Source organism: Drosophila kikkawai, chromosome 2L (assembly GCF_030179895.1).
Source record: "Drosophila kikkawai strain 14028-0561.14 chromosome 2L, DkikHiC1v2, whole genome shotgun sequence".
Lineage (NCBI taxonomy): Eukaryota > Metazoa > Arthropoda > Insecta > Diptera > Drosophilidae > Drosophila > Drosophila kikkawai.
In genome coordinates, this window is record NC_091728.1 from 28,236,488 (window position 1) to 28,257,136 (window position 20,649).

Here is a 20,649-nt window from a genome sequence, read left to right on the forward strand (position 1 = left end):
TTGCCTTTGCGAAAAACACCTTGATATTCAAGGATCTCGAAACCCGCATAAATAGTCTCTAGGTCCATTCAGTTTCCCCGGATAGCTATGGGCCATATTAGCCTATGTGTAGCCCCTCGAGGGCCGTCCGGACTAACCTAACGTAACCTAATATTAATTTAACCAGAATGGCTGGATTCGTAATGATCCGATTTTAAACTCCAAGAGTATACAAACTTCGGCGTTCCCAAATTAGCTTTCTTTCTTGTTATACCCTTGCAGGGTATTATAATTTCCGTCAGAAGTTTGCAGCGCAGTGAAGGAGACCTTTCCGACCATATAAAGTATTATATATTCTTGATCAGCATCAACAGGCAAGTCGATCTAGCCATGTCCGTCTGTCCATGTGTCCGTCTGTCCATCTGTCTGTTTCGACGCAAACTACTCCCTCAGTTTTAAAGCTATCTGAATAAAACTTTGCATATAGTTTTCTCGCGGAACGGGCTATATCATATAGCTGCCATACAAATGTTCGATAAATTTTTAGAAAAAAAATTATAACTTTGCTGGTTTTCAACATTTTTGCATTTTTTAAATATGGCCATTTTATATTATTTCTGAATTTTGGTGAAAATTTTATGAAAATCGGACGACTATATGATATAGCTACCATAGGAACGATCGGGAAATTAATAGGAAAAAAATTATTGCATGCCTTGTGCGGAGACCGATGTTCACACGTCGTGCTCTAGGCATTTTGGACTATAGGCAGAGCGGTTAATTTAACCTCTAATCCACATAATTACACAGTTCATCTTACCACCCTAAATACAAATGCTGGTTTCCAATTGCACTGATATGAAACGAATCACTTATTTTTCTCACAATTGAACACAATTTCGGTTTGTCATAAAATAAACTGAGTAGAGAATTATGGCATGCTATGTGTCAGTGTTGGCGCTTTATGCAAAAATGACTTTCCCGCTTTTCTGTTGCAATTTTTCCTGAATTTTCTTTACTGCAAATATCACAAATTCCGAGACCTTTCCAACGAATGCAAAACCGTGGAAATCGATTCGTGCGTTCTGGAGTTATAGGATCCCCGCAGAAAACTCGACTTATTTTTATATAATAGATTTACAAAAATCAGAACCAAACTTTTTAAATCTCTTCTTATAGTTTTTGAAATAATCCAATTACAAACCACAAGGGTATAAGCATCGGTGTCTTGAAGTAAATTCCTTTTCTGGGTTATTTAAGGGGGTCTTCTCATTGGGCAACTTTTTTTTTTCGATTTTTTTTTTTTGCATTTATTTATAGTTTGGGATACCATATGTCCCCAAAAGGATTTTTAGAAATTCGAAATACTTTAGAATATACAGCCTTTTTTGTGAAGCAAGATCTATGCAAAATGAGCTTTTTTCAAACTTCAAACGCGTTTATCTCGAAACCACGTTTTTCGAACTGGCGGCCATGATATCTCCAGTTCAACTGAACCGATTTTCATGAAACAAAGTGGAATCGACGCAGAATTGTCACCATTTTCGGCTGACGGAACAGATTAAAAAAAAAAATTTCCCGATCGTTCCTATGGCAGCTATATCATATAGTCGTCCGATTTTCATAAAATTTTTACCAAAATTGAAAAATAATATAGAATGGCCATATCTAAAAAATGGTGCAAAAATATTGAAAAACAGCAAAGTTATAATTTTTTTTCTAAAAATTTATCGAACATTTGTATGGCAGCTATATGATATAGTCGTCCGATCCGGCCCGTTCCGACATATATAGCAGTGAGAGTATATAGAAGACTATATGCAAAGTTTCATTCAGATAGCTTTAAAACTGAGGGACTAGTTTGCGTAGAAACAGACAGACGGACAGACGGACAGACAGACAGACGGACAGACGGACAGACGGACAGACGGACAGGCAGACAGACGGACAGGCAGACAGACGGACATGGCTAGATCGACTCGGCTGTTGATGCTTATCAAGAATATATATACTTTATAGGGTCGGAAACGTCTCCTTCACTGCGTTGCAAACTTCTGACTGAAATTATAATACCCTGCAAGGGTATAAAAAAGGAAATACATAAAAGTTGTATGTTTATATATAGCATATAATAATTTGGTTTTAAAAAATTTAAAACCATCAAAAAATAAAGTTTTATCGTATTAAAAAAGTCTATATTTAAGATTTAAATATATAATATAATAAACATTATAAATTTAATGCTGAAAAACACACACGAAACCGAGCTCTATTACATTTTACCTATACTTATGCTTACTGTTTGACAGTTACAGTTTTACACTCGCAGCTTAAAATTTTGGTGTACTTCTACTGATCGTTTCTCTTTTGCAAAAAGTGCCGAAATTTCTACTAATTTTGTAAAAAATGAGTTAGATTAAGGTCGTTATTATAGTTTATACTATAATACACCATTACAACGCAAAAAAAAGTATTTTAGAGGGCGCAGGACCTCACTGCTCCATGAGAGAAAGGTATCAGATAACTTAGCCTAGAAAGAAGGGCAAAACATGTAAAGAGACTCCAAATCTTTCAAATTGTTCTTTTAAAATAGTTTATAAATCATAAAATATGAACCGAACCCAAAAAAAAAACCGAGGTACGATTCGCAAAACCACAATTGTACAGGCTCGACGCGTACTTCGCTTCAGCAAAGCTCGTCCTTTTGCATCCTCTAGGGATATATGAGCGGGAATTGGCATGGGAATCAGTCATGGGACCATTCGCCGGGGACTTATTGAAAAAATTTTGAATTCGTGAAGTCCATGGAAGATGTCATTGCTTGGTTAAAGGCATATCAAGGCCAGATTTGAGTTCGTCAATAGCCACTTAAACTACCACTATTGAAATGGCGTAATATCCTTTGGACAAATGACTCCAAACTGGTTTTATTTCGTGGAATAGGACAAGACAATATGTCTGTCGACCTCCAAATACATAGTACCACCCAAACCATACGCTGAAGACAGTAAAGCACGGTGGCCTTAAATTCATGGTATGAGTATACTTTTCATGCAACGTTGTAAGTCCCGTATATATGATCAGTGGGATCAAAGACCATTATGTTTATGTCCAAATATTAAAAACTGTTTTGCAGCCGTATCCTGAAGAAAATATGCCATTAATTTGGATATTTCAGCAGTACAGTGACCATAATCATACCAGTAAGGTGGCCAAGGAGTCGGTTCTTAATGAAAAAGTGGATGCAATGCCATGGCCTGCCCAGTCCCCGGATATGAATCCGATCGAAAACTTATGGGGGACATCAAGGGCTATGTATTAAAGAAGTTTCCGACTTCTAACATGCAGCTTTGGTAATTTGTGCAGGAGGAATGAGGCCATATTCCCCTCAAGCGTTGCTAAGACTTGGTGGACTCCATGCCACCCAGGTATGAGGCTGTGATAGCTTCTAAATGCTATTTAACAAAATATTAGATCATAGTCAATTAGAATTTAAGAAGAAATAGGTTTCTTATATGATATTTTTAAATTTATGAAGAATTTTAGTTTGTTTACGCCAGGAGGCCCCTGCTCCCCCTCTGCTCACCGAGCGTTCAAAAGCTTAAGCGCTCCCAGCTCGGCTTTAGCTAAAAACAACAAAAAGAAGTGGTCTGATGAGTTGGGTAGCGCCAACGAAACGATCGTCACCACAGCTGCTACTTGTCTATTGACAAGTTCTCTTTGTTGTTTTTAGCTAAATCCGAGCCTTTGATTTTTATAAAATCGAAGCCGAAGTTAACTTCCTTTCTTGATAAAATTTTATGCCGATTTTTTTTTTTTAATTGGAAATCAAAACCGCGAATTTTGACTAAAAAATTTAGTTGTTTTATTAAATAAAAAATATAATAAAATTAAAAATTAAAAAAGCTCGACGTGAGTACCTGAAGAATTACCTAAAGAAGTATGTTCCAAATTTCAAACCGATTGGTTCAGTAGATTTTGAGTTATCGTGTACACCGATTTTTAAAATGACATTTTTCAGGAGAGCGCTTTAAACTTTGTGATTCTTATGCATAAGATAAGATCCATGCAATCATCAGTGGTCAGTTCCAAAAATGTACTGGCAAGCAGGGAGTCACTAGATAGCCTAAGCACGATTAAGTCAGTGAGGATCTACTGGGTTCCCAGCCACCAAGGCATAGACGGTAACGAAACCGCGGACGAACTTGCAAAGGAAGGCGTTGGACTGGCGAGTGAAAGAACAGAAAACGTCCCTATCTCCCTAAGAACGCTCCAAAGCGAGCTAGAGAGACGGGCTGACGCAAGCGCAAAAAGCAGGTGGAGGAGTAATTCCGCAACCTGCAGAATATCAAAAATCATGTGCAAAGAACACAAAGAGAAACGCACCCACTACGTGCTGCATCTTCCGCGGAAGAACTGCAGAATGTTAGTGGGTATTCTTACAGGTCACTGCCTGTCTGCTGCATATGCAGTCAAGCTGGGTATTACCGACAACGCCAAATGCCGGAAATGTGATGCATCCGAGGCAATCGAAACCTTGGAGCATCTCATTTGCAAATGTCCGGCCCTAACGAGGGCAAGACTGAGATACCTAGGCTCTCCAGTAGTGGCATCGCTAGAAGATGCTCCAGGAGAAAGCCAGGCGAACTCCTTGCCTTTGCGAAAAACACCTTGATATTCAAGGATCTCGAAACCCGCATAAATAGTCTCTAGGTCCATCCAGTTTCCCCGGATAGCTATGGGCCATATTAGCCTATGTGTAGCCCCTCGAGGGCCGTCCGGACTAACCTAACGTAACCTAATATTAATTTAACCAGAATGGCTGGATTCGTAATGATCCGATTTTAAACTCCAAGAGTATACAAACTTCGGCGTTCCCAAATTAGCTTTCTTTCTTGTTATACCCTTGCAGGGTATTATAATTTCCGTCAGAAGTTTGCAGCGCAGTGAAGGAGACCTTTCCGACCATATCAAGTATTATATATTCTTGATCAGCATCAACAGGCAAGTCGATCTAGCCATGTCCGTCTGTCCATGTGTCCGTCTGTCCATCTGTCTGTTTCGACGCAAACTACTCCCTCAGTTTTAAAGCTATCTGAATAAAACTTTGCATATAGTTTTCTCGCGGAACGGGCTATATCATATAGCTGCCATACAAATGTTCGATAAATTTTTAGAAAAAAAATTATAACTTTGCTGGTTTTCAATATTTTTGCATTTTTTAAATATGGCCATTTTATATTATTTCTGAATTTTGGTGAAAATTTTATGAAAATCGGACGACTATATGATATAGCTGCCATAGGAACGATCGGGAAATTAATAGGAAAAAAATTATTGCATGCCTTGTGCGGAGACCGATGTTCACACGTCGTGCTCTAGGCATTTTGGACTATAGGCAGAGCGGTTAATTTAACCTCTAATCCACATAATTACACAGTTCATCTTACCACCCTAAATACAAATGCTGGTTTCCAATTGCACTGATATGAAACGAATCACTTATTTTTCTCACAATTGAACACAATTTCGGTTTGTCATAAAATAAACTGAGTAGAGAATTATGGCATGCTATGTGTCAGTGTTGGCGCTTTATGCAAAAATGACTTTCCCGCTTTTCTGTTGCAATTTTTCCTGAATTTTCTTTACTGCAAATATCACAAATTCTGAGACCTTTCCAACGAATGCAAAACCGTGGAAATCGGTTCGTGCGTTCTGGAGTTATAGGATCCCCGCAGAAAACTCGACTTATTTTCATATAATAGATTTACAAAAATCAGAACCAAACTTTTTAAATCTCTTCTTATAGTTTTTGAAATAATCCAATTACAAACCACAAGGGTATAAGCATCGGTGTCTTGAAGTAAATTCCTTTTCTGGTTTATTTAAGGGGATCTTCTCATTGGGCAACTTTTTTTTTTTCGATTTTTTTTTTTTGTATTTATTTATAGTTTGGGATGGTGTGTATACCATATGTCCCCAAAATGATTTTTAGAAATTCGAAATACTTTAGAAGATACAGCCTTTTTTGTGAGGCAAGATCTATGCAAAATGAGCTTTTTCCAAACTTCAAACGCGTTTATCTCGAAACCACGTTTTTCGAACTGGCGGCCATGATATCTCCAGTTCAACTGAACCGATTTTCATGAAACAAAGTGGAATCGACGCAGAATTGTCACCATTTTCGGCTGACGGAACAGATTAAAAAAAAAAAAATTTTTTCTATTTTTTTTTTACACTAAACTACAAAAAAACGCCCGAATCGATTTTTTTTTTTTTTGAATGGCCGCCATTTTGTTTTAAAAATTAAAAAAAAAAAATCTGTTCCGTCAGACGAAAATGACATCTATTCTGATTATAACCCCGTTTTTATTTTTCATTTCGGACGCTCTGGAGACCCTGAATCGTGGCCGCCAGGACGACACCTTTTTTTTTCGACCACCAAGTTTGAAGTCTCATTACTCTTTGAACAACCCTCGTATCGAGGCAAGAACAACTTTTTTAGCTACTTTGAACATTTTTGAATACAATAAATAAAAAAAGTTTTCAATTATTCTTTGCGTTTTCAAATAAGAATTTTTTTAAAAAGGGTCCAAAAAACGGATTTTGAATGAGAAGACCTCGTTAAGAGTTCGAGTTTAAGAGTTAGTTTCAGCGTAACATAACATAACATAAATTAAATATTTTTAAATTTTTTAGGAAGTGGTAATTGCTAACTCACTACTTGTTACCAGTGGTATGCTGAATCTGATGGGAAATTGTCCTAAAGAAGCTGCCCATCTCAGGAAAGAACTTTTGATTGCAGCGCGACATATATTTGCTACGGACTTACGTCAAAGTAAGTATAATGCTTTGTAAATTTAAGAATTTAGTTTTCCTCGTTAATATATATGTAAGATGAGTTGATAACTCAATTTAGCTTGTTCTTTATTATAGTAAGTTGTTAATATTAGGTGAGAGTGGGGATAGGTGAACCACTTTTTTTTATAAACATTATTATGACTGAACTATTCGACGTAAGGGTCTGCCTATATAGAAATCTTAAAGAGCCCACATTCCTTGTAATATTGAGTATTATGCAGTAATACTATCTTTTGTTTTGTAAAGTTTATTTGCTTTCCAAATTTTTGTCTCGAATGGGGATAGTTTAACCACCTATCAGGATAACACAAAAACTACAATTGTATAAAAAAAGTGTAATTTTTTTCTTTGTACATGCCTTCTTTCTGTTCGAATATAAACATTGCACCTTTACAGCATGAAATCAAACATTACAATATTGCTATTTATTCTTATTTTTGTTTTTATTCTTTCTTTTTTCGAAGGTTTTCTTGAGTTTTCTGATTGTGTTTTTCCGCGATCAATTCTTCTGCGGTGAGTCCGTAGCAATGATACTCCTTCCTCGTTTTCTTCCCCGAGGCGTCTGTTTTCGTGGTTTAGCCTTTGGGTACCCTCGTAAGTCCTCTGGCGATTTTTCTGGCAAGAACCCACGCATTCTGATCATCAACGGAACATCATACAGGTCAATATTGGGAGACATTGCGGACTCGACTGAGGTATTGTTCCTCGCAGGAGTGTTCAGGAGCACATTTTCATCTTGTACAATTGCCATTTGTTGAGAATTTTGATTGTGAGTGTTTTCTGTTATAATGTCTCTGTTAGCGTAATCACTCCCAAGAAAGTCAGATGCAGAAAACTTTTGTGGGTTGAAGGGAAAAATTCCACTATTTTCAAAACCTGATTTGATATTTTGTTTGTAGTTTCTCACCATTTTGGCAGCCTGCGATGGAAAGTATAGAAAATCAAATTTGGAAAGGTGGTTCATGTATCCCCACAAGTACTGGTTCATGTATCCCCACAAGTCATTAGCCAATTAGAAGTGATTTAAAGAAAACATGAAATATTTAAACTGCGTGAGCTATCCGTGGAAATATCATAATTTGCGTCCTCTTACGATAAAATAACATTTTATGAAGTTTAATGCCACTGGCGAAGCACGATAAAATTTTTCCAAGAAAACGTTAGGTCACAATTGAAGCTGCAAACGGCGAATACAAACTTCGATTAGCGATAAAAACAACAAGAATCGTTTGACGCGACTGTGCGTGGGTGTGAGGTTAGGATATCGAATAAGTAAGTAAGACACATATAGATGGCTCACAAAATCATGACAGAAGGTGAAATATTTGTAGTGGTTCATCTATCCCCATGGTTCACCTATTCCCACTCTCCCCTATATTTATTCTGATTTTTGCAAGTTTTTCAGCTTTTCTGTTTTTTTTTTTTCAGCTTTCATTTTGTTCTTTCGTCTCTCTCTGCTGACTCACTTTTCTCTACTCGCCTCCTAGTTTTTCCCTATGTCCCTTGTCACCCTCCTAGCTGTTAGCCTGCTGTGTTCCACTACGCATTTTTACATACAGCTGTGTTCAGTGAAATAGCAGTGCGACAGAGGAACAACTTTAAAACGTTTTTTTTTTTTTTATTCCTTTTTGTTAGTTGATCTATTGCACATTGTTTTTGTAAAATAGAACATAAAGATAAGAATCAAGAAAAAGTTCCGTTAGATTTCCTCTATTTTTATGTTTTATTAATATTTTATCAAATCGCAGTTTTTTATTTTCTTCCGCAAAAAGGGCGGAAATTTCTTTTAATTTTGTGAAAAATGAGTGGGTGCAGGACCTCACAGCTCAATGAGAGAAAGGGATGTGATTCTTTAGACTAGAAAGAAGGGCAAAACATGTAAAGAAACTCCCAGCCTTTCGAATTGTTCTTTTAAAATAGTTATCCCATAAAATATAAACCGAACCCAAAAAAACCAAGGTGGGACTCGCAAAACCCCAATTGTAGAGGCTCGACGCGTACTTCGCTTCAGCAAAGCTAGTCCTTTTGCATCCTCTAGGGATGCATGGGAATCAGTCAAGTGACCATCCGCCGGGTTAGGTTAGGTTAGTCCGGACGGCCCTCGAGGGACCGCACATAGGCTAATATGGCCCATAGCTTTCCGGGGAAGCTCCTGGATGGACCTAGAGACTATTTATGCGGGTTTCGAAATCCTTGAATATCAAGGTGTTTTTAGCAAAGGCAAGGAGTTCGCCTGGCTTCATCCTGGAGAGCCTAGGTATCTCAGTCTTGCCCTCGTGACATTTGCAAATGAGATGCTCCAAGGTTTCGATTGCCTCGGATTCATCACATTTCCGGCATTTGGCGTTGTCGGTAATACCCAGCTTGACTGCATATGCAGCAGACAGGCAGTGACCTGTAAGAATACCCACTAACATTCTGCAGTTCTTCCGCGGAAGATGCAGCACGTAGTGGGTGCGTTTCTCTTTGTGTTCTTTGCACATGATTTTTGATATTCTGCAGGTTGCGGAATTACTCCTCCACCTGCTTTTTACGCTTGCGTCAGCCCGTCTCTCTAGCTCGCTTTGGAGCGTTCTTAGGGAGATAGGGACGTTTTCTGTTCTTTCACTCGCCAGTCCAACGCCTTCCTTTGCAAGTTCGTCCGCGGTTTCGTTACCGTCTATGCCTTGGTGGCTGGGAACGCAGTAGATCCTCACTGACTTAGTCGTGCTTAGGCTATCTAGTGACTCCCTGCTTTCCAGTACATTTTTGGAACTGACCGCTGATGATTGCATGGATCTTATCGCCGCTTGACTGTCTTCGAACAAATTGACCGCCTCATGTGGACGGTTTATGCTCTACGCAAGCTCTTCTGCTCTCCTTATTGGGAATACTTTCGCCTGGAATATACTGCAGTACCTTGGTAGCTTATACGACAGTCTCATTTCAGAGTCTGAACAGTATATGCCCGCTCCAACTCCTCCTTCCATCTTGGAGCCGTTGGTGTATATATTAAGGTATTGAGCATGGACCTGGATTTATTTCCAGTCAATGGGTCCCACGAATACTGTTGTGTTTACATCAAGGCACGTTCTGGGTATCATGTAGTCAGATGTACTGCTCATATCTCGACCAATTGAACTGTGCCCGAAACCTTGTAGCGACAAATTTCCTGATGCAACCACACGTTGTGCCGCCTTTCCTGCTGTCAGTTGCGCTTGGATATCTAGGGGATATATACCAATTATGGTTTCGAGTGCTTTGGTAGAGGTTGACCTCAGCGCCCCTGATATGCAGAGCAGTGCCTGCCGCTGGGTTCTCTTTATAAGCTTATTATACGTTTTCTTCTCCGTGGCTTGCCACCACACTAAGACTCCATACAGCAGAGTCGGACGCACCACCGATATGTAGACCCAATGCATTAGAGCGGGTGAGTGGCCCCATGTGCTGCTAAGCATCTTTTTGGATGCATATAGCGCTATGGTGGCCTTTTTTATTCTCTCTACTACATTAACCTTCAGCTTGCTATCAAGTACAATGCCGAGGTATTTGACTTGTGTTTTCGGGGTCAGCCTGGTTTTGTTATTTTCGGGGGGATCCATTGCGGCATCTTGTATCTCTTGGTGAAGAGAATAAGGTCCGTCTTATCCGCATTGATATTGAGTCCTACCTTCTCCGCCCACTCACATATCTCCCTGAGCGTTGTTTCCATGATCGAGCTGAGGGTCGATGGACAGACTCCCGTGATAATTATGCTTATGTCATCCGCATAAGCTGTTGTCTTTGGTGCTTTCCTCTCGAATCTCTTGATTAGGTCGTCAACCACCAGATTCCATAGGAGGGGCGACAGAACCCCACCTTGCGGTGTGCCTCTGTGCGCTCCTCTCACCGTGGAAGCGATGCCCCAATCTGATTGTACCCGCCGGCAACTTAGAAGATTTCTTATCCACAAGTTGATAGCAGGGGACGAGTTGGTCGCTTCTAGGCGATCCATTATTGCGTCCGTGATAACGTTGTTGAATGCCCCGGATATGTCCACGAACACTCCAAATGCATATTTCTTATTGTTTAGGGCTCTCTCAATGGTGACTACCAACGAATGTAGTGCCGTCTCCACTGATTTCCCCTTCGTGTAGGCGTGCTGGTTGGTCGACAGTTGTCTCCCTACATCGTTCCTGATGTATAGGTCCAGCAGCTTTTCCAGCCTTTTAAGTAGGAATGAGGTGAGGCTTATCGGTCTGTAATCCTTGGGGCTCACGTGGCTGCACTTTCCTGCTTTGGACAGAAAGACAATCCGAGAGGTCCTCCATGGGATAGGGATATAGCCCGTTCTTAAGCAAGCTGTATATATTGCGTAGAGCCATGGGGTGATCATTTCCTTGGTCGCCTGCAGTATGGCTGAGAATATTCCATCTAGTCCTGGTGCTTTTATCCTCGCAAAGAAGTCTATAGCTCAGTGGATTTTACTAGAGGATATTAGATCTTTTGGGAGATGCTCTACTCCAGCTGCGATTTATTTGCATCGGGTACTTCAGTGCATCCTGGGAAATGCGCATGCATTAGTGCTGTTAGGGCCGCTTCGCTGCCCTCAGTCCACTGTCCGTCGTCGCGTTTGAGCTGACTCTGTATGGTTGGCTGCTTCGATAGCAGCTTCCGGAGTCTAGCCGTTTCCGGGGCAGTCTCTATATTGGAGCAGAAGTTTCTCCATGAGTTTCTCTCCGCCTTGCGCATATCTTTCTTGTAGTCCCTAAGTAGGACTTTGTATTCCTCATTGATGATGTCATCTTTCGCCTGCTTGGCGATTTTGAAGAATTCTTTGAGTTTGTTGCGTCTCAGTGAAAGGTTCTTATTCCACCAGGGTGGCTTGGTCCTCTTTCTCGTGTCCGATATAGGGCATGATGCGAGGTACGCATCCAGCAGTTCTTTGGAGATGGTCTCTAGGGACTTTTCTATGTCTTCCGCGGATTCAAATATGCCCGGAGAGATCGCGAGCCGTGTCGCAATAGTCTCCTTGAACTTTCCCCAGTTAGTATTCCGGTGGTTCCTGAAGACCGTATGTACTTATGATCTGAGAAGGATGGTCTCTCAAGGACTCTCCATTCTGATACCAAAGTACCTTGTCCCCTTACAAGAGTAAGATCTAGCACGTTTGAGGAGGTGGGACCTACAAAGGTGTGTTTCTTTCCCACGTTTGCTATACTCAGGTTGGTTGAGAGTATAAAGTCTAAGAGGGACTCACCTCTGTCGTTTATGTCGGGGCTCCCCCATACGCAGTGGTGCGCGTTGGCGTCTGCACCCACGAGCAGTTGCTGGTCCTTCGGGCTGGCTTCTACCAAGCTCATGAGTTCTTCTGGTGGAGCCGTCCTGTCGTGTTCCATGTAGCAGGAAGCTACCAAAAGGCGCTTTTTCCCGCTCTCTAGCATCACCACGGTCAGGTCATCAGAGCTGTTGTGAGACATAAGGTTAGCGTGTGGACCCTTCCTGCTTACCGTTGGTGGATGGAGCAAATTGTAATTTGCGGACTTCAGTCCGGCGATGGCATTGCCTGAGGCTATCCATGTCGGCGGATCCTTGCTCCATGACTATGAGGAGTTCCGCCGACGCGACCTTGCTCTTATGGAGGTTGAGCTGCAGCACCCTGAGTGTCATGGGTACTGGGCTCACCTCCATACGACGGGATGACTACTACGGTCAGTTCACCGTCCTCACCTTCGTCGGACTCATCCTGCGTAATTTCCCGGTCGGCATCCACGATGGTTTCCAGATCTAGGACCTTCTCCACCACATCTGCCTTCAGGGTGTGAGCATCCTTATCCCCGAGGTGGCGCTTTTTGAGGCGCAGCTATACGCTACCCATGCCCCACGCCATCTTCCCGTATCTGGGATAAAGGATGTTCTCTGCCTCCTTGTTTATCTGGAGGACTGCAACGTGCAGAACCTTCCAGTCCGCGGTTGGGATATCCGGGTTCTGAGGCTGCAGCAGCTTCAGCGCCCGGTCCGCTTGGATTGCGATGGGGAAGAGTACCTTCGCTTTTGGAGTGGATGGGATTAGCTCCCGGTCCACCACCTCTAGCTTAGCTCCCTCCCACAGCGCCTCCAACTAGCACACCGCTTGCGTCAGCCACTTTCTCATCGGGTCATCCATGCACTTTAAGATTTTGACCCCATTTAGCCACCCAGAGCCATCGAAGGTATGCATTGGAGCTTCGGGATCATCCTGGGGAGGGCCTGCCTCTTTAGGTCCGCGTTGTCGCTTGCTCCCCGGTGCGTCCATAGAGGCGCTTTCGGTTGAGCGTTGCCTTTTCTTGGCAAGCGTCTCCATCTTGTTGGCGAATCCGCCAGTCGATCTCATGTGGGGGAGTTTGGCGAAGTGAAGCCTCCCCTCAGCGATTTTCTCCTCAGCCAAGGTAAGCTTTGCCTTCTCCTCTGGGGATAGGGCGTCTTTTTCCTGGAGCCGATCCTGGATGCGGAGGGCAGCCTTGTACAGCGCCTTGGCCTTCATTCCCTCGCTTGACCGCTTTGGCCCGTCCCTGGGCTGGGAGCTGGTGCCTGGTTTCGGTGAGTGGAGAAGCTGCACGCTCTCAAGGTCCGAGTCTGTATCGACTATGGCACGTGAGCGGCTTAACTTCCCCTGCGTAGTTTTTTCGGCAGTAGCGTTGCAACTGACATGACCTGCTCCCATCAGAGGTGTAACCGCTGGCGACAAAAACCCTCAAACCCTCCAGAATGGTATCTTTTATGGGGGTATCGCCCACTTGTGTTTTATGCCTTCCGCCAGGCACCTCCACCCATGGCTAACGGCTCACTTCCTTAGGCTTTTTAGGGCAGAAGGAGTTGAACCGTGGCCTTTGCTAGAAACTGTATTATCGCGGACGGGGCAAGCAGCGATGCATTACCCGTGTCCGGGCTAATATAGTGCTCATTGCCCAGCCGGCACCCTCGGGGAAGATTCAGTTGGAGGATTTTTCCCAGGCTCTATCCAATCGAAACCAGCGGTGGAATATTCTCAGCTATTGCCGGCCTGTCTTCGTCCCCGATTTTAATTAACTTACTGGGCACTTTCGAATGGTTTAGTAAAACAAATCGTGCATCCGAGCTTTGGGCATTTGTAGTATTTGATATATTGATATATTTCAGCGGTTTTTTTCAAAAATAATTGCAACAGAAAAGGTGGTAAGTTGAACTGTGTAAATTATGCGGATTTGAGGTTAAAAATTAATAAATTAATAAATTAACCGCTCTGCCTATAGTCCAAAATGCCTAGAGCACGACGGTTGAACATCGGTCTCCAGCAACAAGTGTATTCACAGAACTTAAGCGAGGAAAGACGAAATTAAGGAAGAGAAGAGCAAAATAAAAAATTTTTTAAACGTTAAAAAAAAATGTTTATTCCTGAAAAAGACGTGACCACGCTTATTTTCATTAAAATATTTTCCTTTTGTTAAAATAAGATTCAAGAAACATAATTTAAGTCTTAAAGTTATTGATTAACTAGCATGGTGGCCGCAGCTTTGCTTGCGGTAGATAATTTGGCGTGTAGATATATCCGTATAAAACGGATAACTTTTGCTTATCAGAGTATCGCCTTATTTATATTTATCTAGCTAGTTTTCTTATGTAGAAGTTATACAATATTAACAACATAATTTTGTGTTATTGACTTTCTTACACTTTCAAGTTTTAGCTGAAACTAAAACAAGAAAAGAAGCTAACAAGAAAAGAAGCTATACCCATGCAGTTTGTAATTTCATCATTAAAAGTCAATCCATTTTGGTCAAATTAATAGAATAAAATATAAGTAAACCATACAAAAACTATGTATATATTTACACATAACATATATACAAACCAAATTATTATATGGATTTTGATTAAATTTAAATCTAATCTAATATTATACATTTTAATGCTGAAAAACACAAAACAGTTTCTTTACAATTTACCTATACTTATTATATTTACAGTTTTACAGTTGCAGTTTTACACTTGCAGTTTTACATATTTATCTACATCTAAAAATCAAATTCTAAAGTAATAAAATAGCTCATATCTCAAAGTGAAAATACGTTAAAAAACAACGAAGTTATAATTTTTTTCTATTAATTATCCGATCGTTCAAATGGCAGCTATAAGATATAGTCGTAATATAGTTTCCCCCAAATAGGCCTATTCCACAATATAAATTACAATTTTTGTTTGTTTTTTTAAGGTTAAGTCGGCACAAAACGCCAACTATTCAAAAATAAAATATTTGGCAAAACCGCTAAAGTTAGCTTGAAGAATTAAATTTTAATTTAAATTTTAATTAAATTGTAGCATAACAAAACTTTATTAAGGGGTTATATACAGTTGTACCGCGCAAAAAAAATGAAATTTTATCGATTTTTTTTTGACCACATTAAAAATATTTATTAAAAACATTTTGCCGGCGTTGTTTAGTACATCTTTCTGTACATCTGTACATCTGTACATCTTTCTTTCAAAAAATGTAATTTTTAAGGGGTAAGATTTTCGATTTTTGTGCACTAAAAAAAATGAAAATCCTTTGTCCACGGACTAGCTATTATTATAATAAATAAGTGGTCAAAATTTGGTGTTGATCGGATTAATAGTTTTTTAGTAATCGTGTCCACCGCAAAGGTAATTTCGAAAAAACAAGATTCTGAGATAATCGCGTTTAAAGTTTCAAGTTTGTTCCGGCCTACTTTGGTTCTAATCCTCCGATCGTTATGAATTTTTGTGAGAGTATTCTCAACAGTATATACTTGAAGAATATGCAATAAAAATCGATTTTTTCATCACAACTGTATATAACACCTTAGCGTTCATAACAGATATAGAATTAACAGAAATCGTCAGGATGTCTTCGTTTGAGCCTTCTTCTCATCGTCGGGTTAGGCAAGAAAGACGAGCTGTGAGCTGTGAGGCGTTCGTTATACCGACTCGAGTGGCGGTTGATTTGCTTCCTAATAGAGGGAATGTTGAGGTCACTTGCCAGAGCATTGTTTCTAATGTACTAAGGGGCATTAGCAATCATGCGAAGCGTTCGGTTTTGAACTCTGAACCTTCATGACGTTCGGGTCAGAATGATTCCAGGACCAGGCCCAAGTACTGCGCCTAGGGTGCTTGTGGGAGGGCGATGTCATGGAGATCAACCTTAGGGAGGATCATTCCGTTAAGAGTGAAGTTGTAGTGCTGCGACTTTCTTTTATTTATCGCAATATTCCACCTGTTGGTTTTTATTTATTTATTTATTTTTATTTATTTATTTATTTATTTATTTATTAAGAATAGCAAATATCTGCCATTTTAAATCCATATCCTTACCTCAGACCGGATAAGGAGTGTTTTTTAATGATATGTGTTCAGGTCAGGAGCTTATGTTCCCGCCCCCCGCGACTCCGAAGCGCTCCCGCTTCTTCAAAGCTCCTCAGCTCGCTCTCTCGCTCTCGCTCTTCTAGCGGATGCTTCGGCTCTGGCCGATCGTCGCATCGCTGAGCGGCCGCTCCCGCTCTCCTAGTTGTTTGATCTCCCACTCCAGCTTGTACATTTTAATTCCTAATTAGAACTCCAATAAAGCGGATCGTTAACATTGAAAATAACCACGCCCCCCCGGCCTACTACTTTCTTGCGGTATTCTTTTTGGTGGTGATTTTCCCTTTCGCGATTTCGGTGATTTCTACGGTGGTTTTCGTTGACTGCGGCGCGGGAGTTGTTACAAAATTAACTTTGTGCTTATCTGGAGATATTGGAAATTGAATTTCCCCCCCCTCGAGCCGAACATTTTGGTCCTTCGAGCCGGATTTGTGGATTATTTGGATTTTTGGATTTTTTTCTGGATTTTGGATTCCGGATTTTTTCTACAACTCCGCTTCACCAGCAGTTCTCGGCGTTTTCTGCTTCCAAGATAAGTACTCCGTATTCCGTCGCCCCCCTCGCTGCCGATCTTCAGCAGTAGTCCGAACAATTAATTTCGGTCACTCTGCTGCAAGATTAATTTTCCGTGTCGACTCCAAGAGCGAGTTTTCCTGACAACGGCAGTTGAGGAATTTTCCATTTCCTATTTTTTCCATTTCATAAAATTGGCAAATTTTATTTCAATCCGTCTCCGTTTTAAACGTCGCCATATTCTTTTTCGTCCGCTTTCCTCTACATATTGGCATTTATCCGTACATCAATGTACAAAACGGTTCCGACACAAGAATAAAAAATTACATACATATGTCCATACATCGGCTTACATAAAAAATATTGATTTTTATGTCGCACAATAGAAAATAAAAATTCCAATAAAAACAATTTATTAACAATCAAAATACAGTCCGCTGCCTACGAATAGCTATCCAGTGCTATAATATAAATCCATATAAGTACTTATATTTTCTCCATATAAACATATATATGTACATATATTACATATTATATTTTCTTCCCCATTACATACAACATTTAAAAAAAATATAAAACAAGAAAATCAAAATATATATTAAATAAAGAATACAAAATTGCAAAAATTTGTAAACCAGTGTCCGTATTTTTGTGCATTTCATTATTGCGCCTTGCATAGTTCCGCTGCCGCCGCGACATATAATTGTCTACTTACATACATATACATACACAAGAGCTTTACATCGCCGGCAGCGTAACCCAACGAACTTTGTGTTGGGAAAAAAGTGTCAGGTGTTCCAATCCCACCATTTCGATCTAATTATTTTTTCTTCATAATTAATATTTTTATTAATTAATATTTAATCAATTAATTGATCATTAATTACTTTTAAAGTTTCGCACTCGATTAAATATCCGCAATTGTTAAGGGTACTCCATTGGGTTATTATTAAATACGAAAATAATAAAAACTCTGCATTTCCATTCCGCAATTATTTATAAACATAAATAAATTTCGATTCTCGTCGCATTTGCTCCAATTAATATTTGTTCCACTACATATATTTTCGATTCTCGTCGCTTCTACATCAAGTAAATTTTTTTTCAGTTTATTTACTTGCAATTCTGAGATTGGTTAATTCCACCATCTACCATCTACCATTCGAATTCTACGGCATATTCTTGCAATCCATATTTGTTTTGATTTTACCGTCTCACATTGCTACTCCTTCGATTTTGTTGACGGTACTGGGAGCAAATAATTCTACCATTCGAATTCTACAACATATTCTTGCGAACATCCTTTATTTTGAAAATTCTGCTCAATCCAGCAGCTTCATTCACCTACTTAGTTGGTCACTCCTGCCTACTCCCTAAGGAATATAAATATGTCAGAAGGACAAAGGTCAATTCCCCAAGACGCAAGTCAGAAGAGGGAGATATCCAGAGCCAACGGCCCTCTAGATGTTGCTATGCTTGAGTTTATAGCAACTAGCAACCGTCTCATCCAATTTGAAAACCAGATTTTTGCGGCATCCACTTCCAAGCCCAATTCATTCACATTAAAGATCCGTCGAGATCAGATCCAGTCCTTATGGGAAAAGGTTGAACGGGAGTATGAGACCGTTTCCAGAGCAGCTCTTCAAGAGGGAAGTAGCGGAAATCTTCCGCTACTTCAAAATAAATACGAACACTATTATGCGGTGTACGAAAGATGTGCTTCCAAGCTGAGCGAAGACATTGACCGCGTGTCCGTCTCCAATTCACAGGCAAGAGCAGCTCCGCCACCAGAGACATTCTCGAGGGGCTGCGATCTTCCGCCATGCAATACAGGAATATTCGACGGAGATTATCTGCGCTGGCCCACATTTCGTGATCTGTTTACGGCCATGTACGTGAACAATTCCAACTTAACTCCAGTGGAAAAGCTTTTCCACTTAAACGCCAAAACTAGCGGCGAAGCTCACGCCATCGTTACGAAGTCTCCGCTAACTAATGATGGCTTCCAATCCGCGTGGTCAGCGCTTCACGATCGTTTTGAAAACAAACGCGCGTTAGTAAACAATCAGCTTAAGAAATTATTTAACATGGCGTCCATTGAACGCGAATCCTCGGCAGCCTTGAAGGAGCTGCAAAATACAATCCAAAATTGTCTAACATCGCTGAGAATTTCCGGCCTTTCTACTGAGAATTGGGATTGCCTCCTTGTCTATTTGTGCTCCACAAAACTTCCGAAGCTGACGCTTTCATTATGGGAGCAATCCATCGAACAAAAAACCGAAATTCCTACGTGGCCGGAACTTGATTCATTCCTAACAGAGCGCTATAGAACTCTGGAAGCCATAGATTCTATCCAGCCTACTGTGACACACTTTCGTTCATCTAAACCGACAATTTCCAACCCATCGCCACGAGTACTACAATCCTTTAGTACGAGGATTCTACATACGTCCAAGATATGCGATTTGTGTTCTGCAGAGAACCATCCAGTGCGTTTGTGTCCACGCTTCCTTCAGATGACGATAGTCGATCGATCATCTTATATCCAGAAAAAGCAGTTGTGCTTAAATTGCTTTGCAAGCGGTCATCCACTCCGTAATTGCACAAGCGCCCACAATTGTCTTACTTGTCACGGTCGGCATCACACTTTGTTGCATCCAAGCGACTCATCTTCTAGTGTTCCGATTCCTCGTGATGACACCCGACAAATATCTCCACCTATCCAACGGATTTCGTCGTTCTCTACACGAGTGACCAATGCGGCCGACTCCTTCAATTACTGGGTTCCATACAACGACGGCAAAAGCAGACGTTCCCGAGGTATTTCATCCTACCAATGCCGAGTCTGTCAAGGGAACCATCCTCTTCGGAAGTGCCACCGTTTTCTTCGGCTTGATGCGAAGAAACGGCTCCAGGCAGTCATCGACAGGAAATACTGCGTCAACTGCTTGGCCCACCACCATTCTGGAGGACCTTGCCGTAGTAACGACCGATGCCAGTCGTGTGGACAGGATCATCACACACTTCTACATGCCGACGACCGCTCAGCGACTCCAACACTTTCTCGAGCGAAGGACTTCTGATATTTTGCTGCGTATCCTCGCAAGGGGGGGAGAATGTTCAGGTCAGGAGCTTATGTTCCCGCCCCCCGCGACTCCGAAGCGCTCCCGCTTCTTCAAAGCTCCTCAGCTCGCTCTCTCGCTCTCGCTCTTCTAGCGGATGCTTCGGCTCTGGCCGATCGTCGCATCGCTGAGCGGCCGCTCCCGCTCTCCTAGTTGTTTGATCTCCCACTCCAGCTTGTACATTTTAATTCCTAATTAGAACTCCAATAAAGCGGATCGTTAACATTGAAAATAACCACGCCCCCCCGGCCTACTACTTTCTTGCGGTATTCTTTTTGGTGGTGATTTTCCCTTTCGCGATTTCGGTGATTTCTACGGTGGTTTTCGTTGACTGCGGCGCGGGAGTTGTTACAAAATTAACTTTGTGCTTATCTGGAGATATTGGAAATTGAATTTCCCCCCCCTCGAGCCGAACAATATGCTCCGACTCACATCAGGTGGTCAGAGGCAAGGATAGGTGTCTTAAGATATTATTTTTGTTAAAGTCTAGTGACATTTCAAAATATAATAGAGAGTACATGTCGTTGTAAAGCGAACATAAAACGCGAAAAGGATCGTGTGCCTCGAAATTAGTTTTACAAATATCCAAAGCTATAGGCCGGAAGTAACGTGATGGCCTAGAAGGAACTGAAAAGCGTATTTGTTTAAGAAGATTACTGGAAAAAATATAACCATTTATTAATTTATGCAGGAACATCACGCCATGGCAGGTCCGACGATCCTTAAGAGAGGGCAGGTCCAGAAGGCGTAGTCTGTCGGCATACGGAGGAAGGTGGCGATGTGGGTCCCAGTCTAAACCACGAAGAGCGAACAAAAGGAA

The 20,649-nt window shown here is 41.1% G+C and overlaps 1 protein-coding gene across 4 annotated transcripts in view; it reads left to right on the forward strand.

Annotated features, from left to right (window-relative positions):
* Nipped-A (Transcription-associated protein Nipped-A) overlaps window positions 1-20,649 on the forward strand; it is a 177,043-nt gene that overhangs the window by 68,239 nt on the left and 88,155 nt on the right. For 2 of the 4 annotated variants that reach the window (XM_070283344.1, XM_070283345.1), the window contains one exon: window positions 6,679-6,817. The exons of the other annotated variants lie outside the window; for them this stretch is intronic. In XM_070283344.1, coding sequence (XP_070139445.1) covers window positions 6,679-6,817 — 139 coding nt within the window. The remainder of the gene's footprint in view (window positions 1-6,678; window positions 6,818-20,649) is intronic. 4 annotated transcript variants of the gene reach the window in all.